The sequence below is a fragment of the Aulonocara sp. 'chitande type north' Nkhata Bay genome, linkage group LG9 (assembly GCF_057382095.1).
Source record: "Aulonocara sp. 'chitande type north' Nkhata Bay isolate Kocher_YH1m ecotype deep benthic linkage group LG9, A_spYH_male_GT1.1, whole genome shotgun sequence".
In the NCBI taxonomy this organism is placed as follows: domain Eukaryota; kingdom Metazoa; phylum Chordata; class Actinopteri; order Cichliformes; family Cichlidae; genus Aulonocara; species Aulonocara sp. 'chitande type north' Nkhata Bay.
Window position 1 is genome coordinate 3,670,469 of NC_141352.1, and position 12,335 is coordinate 3,682,803.

General features: G+C 39.4%; 1 protein-coding gene across 1 annotated transcript; it reads left to right on the top strand.

Moving 5' to 3' along the window:
- Positions 1-346: 346 nt before the first annotated feature.
- LOC147321446 (C-C chemokine receptor type 3-like) lies at positions 347-7,978 on the top strand. The gene is made up of 2 exons (XM_086305076.1): positions 347-561; positions 6,353-7,978. Exons 1-2 carry the CDS (start codon positions 398-400, stop codon positions 7,206-7,208), a joined length of 1,020 nt encoding a protein of 339 aa, XP_086161202.1. The 5' UTR covers positions 347-397; the 3' UTR covers positions 7,209-7,978.
- Positions 7,979-12,335: the final 4,357 nt, after the last annotated feature.

Here is a 12,335-nt window from a genome sequence, read left to right on the forward strand (position 1 = left end):
ACCCTAACCAGGGGGATGGCCAGGCACTCTTTCTCTACTGTGCTGTACCCGGCCTGCAGCTTGGGTTTCGGCACCACTGCGACAAAATAAAGGACCCACGCGCACAGCGTTGTAGGTTGACTGTTTTTATTTTCAAACTGTCTTTGCAGCAGCTGCCCTCCCCCTGCTTCATGCCATGAACAGTTGTAACATACTCAAATGGGGAGACATGGTCAGATGATGGAAGTCAGCTGTGTGAATCAGCCTCCCCTGATACCACACCCCAAACCAACTGCTCCACCCCTACTTCTGCAGCTGAGCCACAAAGCACACTGCACCATAGTTGGGTTTCTATTTGTGACAGACTTTTCTTCAAGCATTTGACAGAGAGATTTCTCTGTTAACATTTGAGAAGAAGATGGAAACTCCAACATATGAATATCATGACAGCACTGGGCTTTTAGCTGAACCATGCATGAGGGTCAGTGACAATATTTTGGGAGCTCAACTGTCCATCCTGTCCTACTTCATGTTTGTCTTCAATCTCACTGTCAATGGCATAGTCCTCATCATCATCTACCGGTGAGTTGTCCAACAAAACTTCGTACTGATTTAACTTGCTTGATTATATGTATTCAGATAAGCTGTTATTTACACTAACTTTCAATATTAGTTTAGGCTCAAATTCCTACAGTTGTGGTCAAAAGTTTTCACTCACTTCTTCTTCTTCTTTTCTACATGTTTCTATGATATACAACAATCCTAAGTTTCACAAACTTTAACTGGCAATTAAAGAGGAGTGCATAGCTAACATGACTAACCTGTTAGTGTTCACTGATTTGGCAATATCTGTCACTTCTGGTAAAAAACTTCAAGCAGCTATTTTGTAAGAGATACAAGAGAAAAGCAGCTTACGTGTCTCACAGTCCAGACAAACGTCATCCAACTCTTTTTTATCACTGCATAATCCACCTTGTGGGTGGATTTATGTACATCACTGCTTAAAAAAACATAACAAGTCTCTCAAAGTCTGTCAAACTGGACAGTCAAACTTTACTGTTTGACCCTCCAGACATTTTACACTGCATCTCACCAAAATTATTATCTAATCCAATAAATAAATACAAATAAGGGTGAACTATTCTTATACACAACTTCCTCATACTACAAGAGCAGATGACTATGATCTATATTTGTTTTGGCTATACCACGTTTGGAAAATCAGACACTTATTGCACCCGCTGCATCCACAAAGCCACCAGCGTTGTGGAGGACATCACACACCCCTCACACACACTCTTCACCCTGCTGCCTTCTGGCAAGAGGTACCAGAGCGTTTGGGCCCTCACTGCAAGACTGAGACACAGTTTCTCCCCCCAAACCATCAGACTCCTGAACATTCAGTGACTGGACTGACACACACACACATCACACACATCCCAGGCCTGGCGTAGATGGCACTGTTTATGTGATGCCATGCCACATCTGACCTGATTGTGGTTTGGTTTATGTGGCCCAGGCTCATAGAAAACAGTTCTGGCCCGGATCTGGCATCAAGCTGGCACTTCGGACTGACTGGTGTCATGGCACCAGTCAGTCTACACAGAGGTAATCCACACGTGGGCCAGCACAGGACCACCAGTGTGTCTGCAACTGGCCTTGTGCTGGCCCATGTGTGGGCCACCTCTGGCAGATCTGGGCCACCAAAGGGCCATCATTTTTTGTGGTTTGTGGGCCATCTTCAAGCACATTGTGTGGGCCAGATCTGGGCCATACTAATTTTGCTATTCGGGATATTATATACGTCACTACCAAGCACTTATTTGCACAATGTCATACACACGCGCACAACCACGCACATCAAGTTACTCTTTGCACACTGCTCAGTCTTTTGCACATTTCTGTTGCACTTTGTGAAAAACTTGTAGCTTGCAGCACCATGGTCTTGGAGGAACGCTGTCTTGCTTCACTGTGTACTGAACCACTGCACATAGTTATAATGACAATAAAGCCATCTGACTTGACTAAGTAAAAAGTACTGTATTAAAAATCATACCTTTCATAATGATTAATTATGAAGAATTATCATACAGGTTTAAAAAACACTGAATTTAGAATCACTCAAAAAATGTGACTGATTGAAAATATTAATACAATTTAGAATAAATTTAAAGATATGTGTTTTTATCTATGTATGACATATTTCTGAGTTGAAGTTTTATTTTTTTAAAGCCTACATTGGCTGTTTTACTGCAACTGCTCTGTACTTTGTAATGATACCTAGCATTTATTAAATGTTCTACTCTACAATCTTACCTGGCTAAATCTAGGCCAACTGAGTTGATGCGAGGTGATCTCAGGGTCATACATATTACTTCAAGCTAAACTCATACAGCTATTTATTGTAGCATTTATTTTAATAACATATTTACTAATTTGAACAAATGGGTTTTAAGGATGAAGGGAAGTTTAAACAAAAAGCCTAAGCCTAGACGTAATTCCAATTTCCGAAATTCAGCAGTAGTGCTACATGTCGCCAAGAGTTCAACATTTTCTCCCTCTGTACCTGGATAGAGCCTGCCTGCAGCACCAAAGGACTCCATGAGCGCTGGCTATCTCTCTTTAGCAGCACGTGTCCCTCTCGTCCTCTTTATTCAGTGGACGATGATCGTCCATCGTCCACTGAATGAGTGAGCACACGTGAGCCTGAGGCATTTATACAGCCGTGTTTCGCATGTTTCGTGTATTGCTATGACAGGAGGAAGAAGAAATGGTACCTATTAATCATTTAGACAATCCCAATAATATAGTTATTTTCCACTGTGTTCTTTTTTATGAATAACTACAAATTTACCCCAAATTATGAAAATATAAATATTTTAATATGATAATCAACTCTAGAATATAAATATCCAATATCGGAGGAATTGATATTGCAGTACTGAGCCATATGACCTACATTTTTCCCCTCGTGCCGGCCCATCACTCCCAGGAGGTGTTTTAGGGGTGTGGTACTATGAGAGTTGAGCTGCAGTTGTGTGCATAAGGTTTGAAACTAACTTTTGGGACCCAGAGCATCACACCTCTCATGGGAAAGGAATCCGAGCTAGTGTGATTGAGACAAACTGGCTAGACTGGGAGTGAGGTCACTGAAGCGGTTAAACAGCTCCTTGGTGGCAGGACCAATGGGGTGAATGAAAGCCATGCTGAGTTTCTCGCGGTTCTGGATGTGGTCTGACTATTTTGGCTGAGATCCCTCTGTAATGTTGCATGGAAGTTGGGATTATGTCCTTTTTTAAGAAGGGGTATTTGTATTGTATTGTATTGTATCTTTATTTGTTTCAGACATATAAAACAAAAAACAATATATACACACTACATATATTTTCATTTACAGATACGAATATATATGTAGATATACACACACACACGTATGTGTTCAGATAAACAAAAAATATATAATGAAATAAAACAAAATCGTCTGACATAATGTAACAATGTTTGGTCTGAAAAGGAGTAGGAAGAAGTATGAACATACTTATTAATTCCTACCCCTGCTCAACATCTTATTGATCCCACATAATTCACCTAATTCCCATCATCACATACTCCACACGATACACGAGGAGAACCTATATAAACTTGGCTACCGGGATTGATATAATTTGGATATAATTTGATATTTTTATACATACAATGGGTGATCATCTTGATAATTGGTAATTGAAGAGTGTGATCTAATAGGGGGGATACCATTTCTCAGTCTCCATGGGTAGGTTTAAACCAGGGTACTGGAAAGGAGACTTTGCCTGACTGAGGTGCTTTGGAAAACAGGACATTTAAAAAACAAACAAACGAAAAACTACTTTTCAGACTTCTGAAACAAAGGGATTTCACTTTTGTTTAGCTTACAATGGGAACTTTAAATGAAAGATAAAACTATAATATAAAAAAAACCAAAGAGTTTAAACATTGCATTTCAGTTTCTTTCACTATAAACAACTACACAGTGAACTGAATGAAAACTTTTTCAGCCGTCATGATTCTTGATAATTAATTTAAATTTTTTATGAAGCACCAATATAATGTTATACTAGACTGTAAAAGGTCATAAGTGCATAATAAAAGGTGAAAGGACATAAAACAGACAAAAATATAAATAAAAATATGGTAGCAATTTACATTAATCTTTATATACTCCAAAAGAATTCCACTCGGACATTTTTCCCTGAAAAATGGACGAAGTATGCAACAAAAGCGAGGAGCATGACAGGCTTTTAGACCCTTTGGAGCAGAGGTGGATTTGACACAAAATGTCATGCGGTTGTCAGAAATACAACGACCAGGGTAACATGATGAAGCCATACTACTTCCACAGACAGTGGAAGACAGTGACAGAATACCTCAGGGGCTGGAAAGAAGATGCTCTACTTTCTGAAAAGCCACTGTCTACCAGACGTCTTTTTTCCAGTTCTACCTTTGTGAGCAGGCAATCTAAAGATGTTTTTGGTGTTCACAGAAAACACAATAAGCAATGTCAGGGAGAAATTCAACAAAATCTGCTTGAGTGCTGGATCGAAAAGAGCAAGAGCAAGAGCCCCAGACCCATGTTGCGTTTCTCTCAGGCTTCTTTGGTTTCTAACTGCTTCTTCAGCACACTGTTGAGTTGACAATTTTTTCTTTATCTATTAACGGTGGGTTGTTTCCAATGGTTAGCTATAATTTAATCTCTTTTCCCATATATTTACTGTCAGGCAGTCCCTAAAATATGTTGCAGTGGCATAATTCCCGCCATCTGCTATATTCAAAGACTGAGACAATGAGGTTCCTTTGATAGAAAGTTTACATAAAAGGGTTAATGGTCAAGGTACAATAGACTCCTGGGGCAGCAGGAGTCAGTGGTTAAAACAACTGCCTCACACCCAGAGGGTCTGTGCGGAACAGTGTTGCCTCTGGATCAAAGCAAGAGCAACAGAACATGCATGTTCTGCATGTGTGTGCACTCCAGCTCACTCCAGCTCCAGATTCCTGCCATGGTCTAAAGACATGCTACCCTATGGTAGCTGGGATAGACATGGTACAATGATAAGATGCCAGCTGTTCAACAAGGTCCAAGTAATGACATTTGCTTGCTAGTAATGATGCCACTGTCAGTTGTTAGTGGTGTTGTAACAAAGCAGAAGCAATTCGAATTGACAGCAACTTAGCCACGAAGTGGTAATCTCCATAAAATCACAAAGAAGGGCTGGTATGCATGGTGGAGTAAATATCCATTTCTGTCCTTGAGGTACAATCTACTCAATCTACCGTCCTGTTAACTATTGGACCTCAAGATAAATATATTTCCCGTTTCTAGGGCAGTAGGGTTCATATTAACACCAATTCTCTTAGTTTTGATTACAGCCTGGATCTGGACAAATGCAAAGAAAAATTAGGAAAAGTAATATTTTACTCTTAGACTTTCCTTCAACTAACAAATAACACTGGCTGTCTAGACATTCTGCACAGGATGCAAAACTGCTTTTCACCACAAAAAGCTGCTGGTGCGGTACTCTCTCTTATTATCAAACATTTTCAAAAGCTAGAAATGTTATTTTCACCCCTGAATTTTCTTTGTGTTAAACTAACATTACACACATTGGTCAGCACTACAGGACACCAAGCTCCAACATTTTCGAAACTTATTGGAAAAAGTGGAAAAACATAGATTCATGTGTTCCTGTGGACTACAAATACGAATAACGTGCTTTTAAAAAGAATGACAATGTTCTCATGCCAAAGAAACCCTCGAATGTCGGTCTGCTCCACAGAGCTTTTTCAAAAAATGACCCCCCCCCCAACACACACACACACACACACACACACACACACACACACACACACACACACAGACATATATGTAGAGAGAGAGAGAGAGAGAGAGAGAGAGAGAGAGAGGGAGACCACACCTACACCAAAAGGTTTCTGAGTTTGAGCCTTTGCTCTTATGGTTGAATAGTACATAATGATGTGTGTATAATAATGTAATAATGCTGTGAACTCTGAACTACAACTTTGTGGAAGTCGACCGTACTTATTTTCCATCAAGTTGAGAATCTAGAAATATCGTCTTTTTCTGCTCTAATTCTATGCTCCCCTCATGAAGTTCCTACTGAATTTCTTTGCGGCCTCCAAAAATACACCTTTACTCAGATTCTACGGGTATGATCACCTCCAGAAAAAGGTTGATTCTAAAGACGTATCACCAAACAATCCACAGATCCCAGTTGCCTGTAAACTGCCTGAGCTCAGAGAGAATTACAGCTGTTTTATAATGCTTTACTTATGAGTCATTTTACACATATAATAACTTTTCATGTTGACTCCCTTTTAGGTTTGAACAGCTGACCACTGTGACCAACATCTTCCTGTTGAACCTGGTGGTGTCCTCCCTGATCTTTGCGAGTAGTCTTCCATTCATGGCAGTCTACATGCAACTCTCCAACTGGATCTTTGGCACCGCTATGTGCAAGATTGTTGGCAGTGTCTACTATCTAGGGTTATATAGCTCTGTCCTCTTCCTAGCTCTTCTTACCTTTGACCGACACCTTGCAGTTGTGTACTCGGTGGGTCTGTTACAAGTGAGGAATCGAAGTTATGCAGTATTCTCCTGCGCTGTGGTGTGGGTGGTCAGTGGTTTGGCATGTGTCAGACCAATGATTCTCCATAAAATTTTTACGTCTAATATTGATAACAAAACTCTGTGTCAAGAATATCCTGGTTACATTCCAAATATTGATGTGGATGCCTTGAGATTATCTGGGTTTTACATTCAGCTTTTCCTTTTCTTTATCTTCCCATTGGTTGTAATTGTCTATTGCTATGCAAGAATCACAATCACGGTTGTGTCGTCCAAGATTGTAACAAGGTTCAAGACAGTCCGGCTGATATTCATCATTGTGCTGTTGTTTTTCATGTGTTGGACCCCTTATAATATTGTACTGATGTATGATGAACCAACAAGCTGCGAGGAAGAACAGAAACAGGCCTATGCGCTTCAAATCACTCGTTACATTGCCAACATTTACTTTTGCATCAGTCCCGTCTTCTACACGTTTGTTGGGAAGAAATTCCAGAACTATTTCAGGCAGCTCCTGGTGAAACACTTCCCAAAGTTAAAGAGACACATTTCTGTTAGTCAAAACAGCAGAAGCAACATGTCCACAAAAAGTACAAGAAACGAGTTTTAGAAATGTTATATATCAGTGTTTGCAAATGTTTCACGATTCAAGTTGGAGATTAGTAAAGTTTGATTACATATACGGGTAAATTCATACTATGATTGGAATAGAAAAATGGATATGATGTATAAGAATTAAATCAATCTCGAGATTTCAAAGAACTAGTGTCACCAAAATGTTCCTGTGGTTCAGGTCAAAGCTGTTGTCAGATTCATATTGATGAGATAAAACTCTACATTCTATTACTTCAGTCACAATCTGCCAAATAAGTCATATTTGACCAGTGTTCAGGCCTAACAGCAGAAGTTCTTGAAATTTGACACACTAGTTCATGGTAGTCAAACTAATTTTAGTAATACACAAAGATAATCAGAGTAAATAGAGATGCAGTTTTTTTAATGATAATGTAAAATATCAGAAAAATTGTTGTTTTTTTTTAACTTAACGGTTGTTTCATGTCTATCAGTCTTGAGTAAATGCACTCTTCTTGATTACTTGATGAAATCAACACTTTTAAATCAAAAGGCTGTAACTTTCTCCATTTCATGTCCCGGATATTTTTTAACACAGATGCTTTCCACTTGTTATTTGTTGCTGATGTGCTTCTTTTTTTCTGGTTTATAAACAATATACACACTACCATCGGCTCTGAAGCCAGCATCACTGTTCATATAGTTTCTTGAAAACTGTACATTGCCTGTATTCTTACTAAATAAAGAAAAAAGAATATGCTGTTAGAAACAGGAAAACGTACCATTTTAAAGCATTAAACAGAATTCATTATGACATTTACAATAAAAATGAGAAATGTTTTGTGCATCTATGTTCATTTTCAATTCCATTCAATGTTATTCATACAAGGCACCAAAATACAACAAGTCCCTCAAAGCCCTTTATATTTTAAGGTAAAGACCCTTCAATATTTGAGAGAAACCACAACAATCAAATGACCCCATCTAAGCAAGGATTTGGCAACAGTGGGAAGGAAAAACTCTCTTTTAGTGGAAAGAAACCTCTGACAAACCAGGCTCAGGGAGGGGCCATCTGCTGCAAATGGTTGGAGGTGATGGGAGAAAAACAGACTGTGGAAGACATACAGAGAATAATGATGATTAATGATTAAATATAGACTGGTGGGAACCAGTGAAGAGAAGCCAGTATGGGAGAAATATGCATTCACTTTCTGGTTTCTGTTAGTAAAACTGCTGCAGTATTTTGGATCTACGGAAGGCTTTTCAAGGAGTTTTTAGGACAGCCTGATAATAATGAACTATAGTAGTCCAGTAAGAAATGCACAAACTAATTATTTAGCATCACTCTGAGTCAGGATGTTTGTAATTTTACAGATATTGTGCAAATGAAAGAAAGCAGTCCTCCATATTTGTTTCATGTGCACATTGAAGGAGATATCCTGGTCAAAAAGGACTCCAACATACCTCAGTGTTACTGGAGGCCAAGGTAATGCCATGCAGAGTAAGAATCTCGTTGGATACCAGGGCCGAATACAATAACCTCAGTTTTATCTGAATTTAAAAGCAGAAAATTAGAGGTCATGCAGGTCTTTATGTCTTTAAGACATACCTGCAGTTTAACTAAAGATGTTATCACATCTGCAGTGTTTAGTCTGTTTAAGTCAAACTGGTTTGTTTCCCCCCTTTGCACAGAGCAATTGTGCAAGTGTGAACATAATAATTGCACTATGGTGTAGACACTGTACAGTTCCATAAAACTCCAGAGTGCTTTGTTTATGATCTAAGCGTGATCTAACCTCGACTTAACTACCAGGTGTACATTATAAGTTTGAACTAGAAAACATTTCACTCGCAGGGACCACTCCCTTGGTAACAATGAGCAATGAGGGATGAGGAAGTGTGATTAGTGCTGCGGTTTGGGGAAGGCATTGAAGGGGACTGGTGACGGCTCTCGGGCCGGGCAGAACCCCCTGTACTAACGAGAAATAAAGGGAGGAAAGGAAGAGAGGAGAGGACAGGAGAAGAGAAGAGAGGAAAGAAAAAAGGGGGGGTAGGGTGGAGCATGAAAATGAGAACAGCGGGTATTGGATATTGGGAGCTTTTATAGGCTGAGGCCAGAGGGGGCGTGAAGGAGGAGTGGTCCCGCTCCTGAAATTCAGATGATATCTCCACCATATGCTTTGAATTCTGGGATGTGGCAAGTTACTATAGATGTGCAAGGGTCTGTACAGGCTAGCAAATATCCGTGGAATGAATGTAAGTTCTCCATGTTCTTCAGTAGTCCAGAAAACTGCACTTCTTCCTGTATTTACTTCAGTTGCTCCTGTCCCAGACACATCTGACCAGTGAGTGGACTGAACATTGGCACGTGGTTTGTAGTGACGTATGGAGTTCACTTAGACTGTTGTCTGTTTGAAAACAAAGCAAACTACTGATGGGCTGGTGTTCTGGTTGTGATAGAGCTGCCTGATGATGTACAACATACAGTCTCAATGATGCTGTGTGGCAGGTAGGTAGTGATGTTACATCTGACACTGAAGCCCAAAGGGGGTGTGTCCAAACGAAGTCTGTGTGTGCATGTATGTGTATTAAATTATGCAGGACCATATAGAGCGGTTCAATTGCTGGAGCTGCTGAACAGCTGCTTTTTGGCAAAGCAATTGTCTGGAAAGATTGGACACATTCATGGGGCTTCGTCACACTATCACTAAAGGCAGGTAATATGCAGGACTCCAGAGGCAAAGAGTAAACTCCAAAGGCCGCTTATAAAACTTATAAAAACACAAAAACAAACTATAGAACACTAGAACTATAACCTATGGGGAGAATGCAACAAAGAACTGATGAAAACTGAGGCCTTAAATACACACAAGGTAATTAGAAAACAGCAGGGAACCCAGTGAACTGAATTTGACATATGAAACAAGGGAAGCAAAAGTGAACACAATGCACACGGGATAAGAGGCCGAGACACAAATCTGACATAGACAAAAGGTAAACAAACATAAAGACCAGACTGCCTAAACACGGTAGAAAAACAGACTAAACACAGGCAACATGGGACAGGAAAACAACTGAAAAGGATAACTATAAATATTGAATATGAGCAAAATCCAACCTAAACAAACGTCATATGAGATAAACTCACTTGAGAGCCTCCTTGCATGAACATTTTGCAGATTAGAAACTGGAACCTTGCACCAGAGCGTGTGACTGAGATTGAAGTAAAAAGAGGCCAACATCCAGAGAGCTTTGGAATATCGTTCAAGAAGCCTAGAAAACTATTCCTGAAGACTACATTAAAACTTTACAAGAAAGCTTGCCTCAGATGGTTGATGGGTTATGCTGAATAATAAGCATGATTTCATACTGACTGTGAAATTCATTAGAATTATACAAACTCTGTTATTGCCTCATATACTATATTTCCATGTATTTTTTGTACATGTTTCAATAAATCATTGCACATGTTTCCGTTTTTGAAGCCAATGAGTCAACACTTTTGTACATTACTGTAAATGATGACATTTCCCTTTACAATAATATTGCAATAGTCCGACCCTTTTGCAGATCACAAGACCATTGTTTTAAGAAAAGATCAACATCAAAAGAACAACATCATTCTGTCCTTAAATACTGTTTTAGACTTTTTCAAATTCATTTAGAGCAACACAACCTTGTCTCTGTGAACCTCAGTTCTGTTTGACAAATCCAGTCCAATAGCAAATAAAAACCACCCAAATACCGGGAACTAAATGCCAGAGAGCAGTACAGCATTTCAATAAGGAGAAATTACTTGGATTTATTGAGAGAAATTAATGTATTTGGTGATTAGATGACTGATCATGGCATCGTGTGTTGTTTAGATGAACAACCAAATATTTATTCTGTTTATTAGCTGTGCAGTTTAGGCTCACGTTAGGTGTTAAAATCTTCATGACAGAGATCACTCTTGCTAAATATTACCAAATCAACTGAGAACTGAATGTGCTGACACAGCTCTACACTCAGCTCAGAGTGCGTGTTGATGTGTTGAGCTTTCTTGCAACACTCTCTTCTCATTCACACACACACACACACACACACACACACACACACACACACACACACACACACACACACGTCTATTCATATCGTTGTGGGATCTCATTGACATAATGCTTTGCCTAACCCTGACCTTACCCTAAACATAACCTAACTGTAAAACCTCCACTAAAACTACATTTTGGGTCTCTAAAATGCCTTCAAACTCGTGGGGAACAGGATTTCTCCAGGGGTTCTCCAGCTTGTAGAATTTTATTGCTCATTTATACTTTAGGCTTAAACATTTTAACATTTCAATTTTATATCGACCGCATCGTGAACAGTGTTACATTTGATTCACACTTCTCTGCATTTCTCTGACACAAAGATGGAAACTACATCATATGACTATGACTACAGCACTGGGTCGTATCCACCACTTGAACCATGTAGCAGGGACGGGGACAATATTCTGGGAGCTCAACTGTCCATCCTTTATTACTTCACGTTTGTCTTCAGCCTTTTTGGGAACGGACTGGTACTGTTCATCATCTATCGGTGAGTCGACCAACAGACTGCATGACAACAATCAGAACATGCAGCAAAATTCATGGGATAGATTCAGCTGAACAATAATTTGATAACTTCCTTTAGTTCTTACATTTTAAAAAATAGTCCTAATGGGAATGACTTTTCAAAGTATAAAAAAATTAAATTGAAAACTACAAATCAGAGTCACATTGACAGATATTGTTGTTACTTTTTATTTTAAATGTTTAAATGGTCCTAAAACTGTTAGTTTTCTTTTTTGAAATTATGAAAGTGCTCTAAACATATGGAAAGAAAATAAACTGATGCATAATATTGACCATGAAATCTGATCTTGATAAAAAACCTGCCACTGAAATTAAGACTGAGTGGTTTAAGAAGTCACCTCATAGTTTTAGTCGATAATTCCCACAGACCTACTGAACTCTCCTGATGGGCACATTTTAAGATGTGTATTTATAAAATCTGTAATCTCTGGTGGCTCTTAGATGATGGTTTCCTTGTGGCTGTGTGCAGCAGGGCTGAGGACGTGGGTTACTGACCTGGTAGCCTGGCTGCCCCGGGGTGGGTTTGGGGCGGGCGTGGGGTTCTG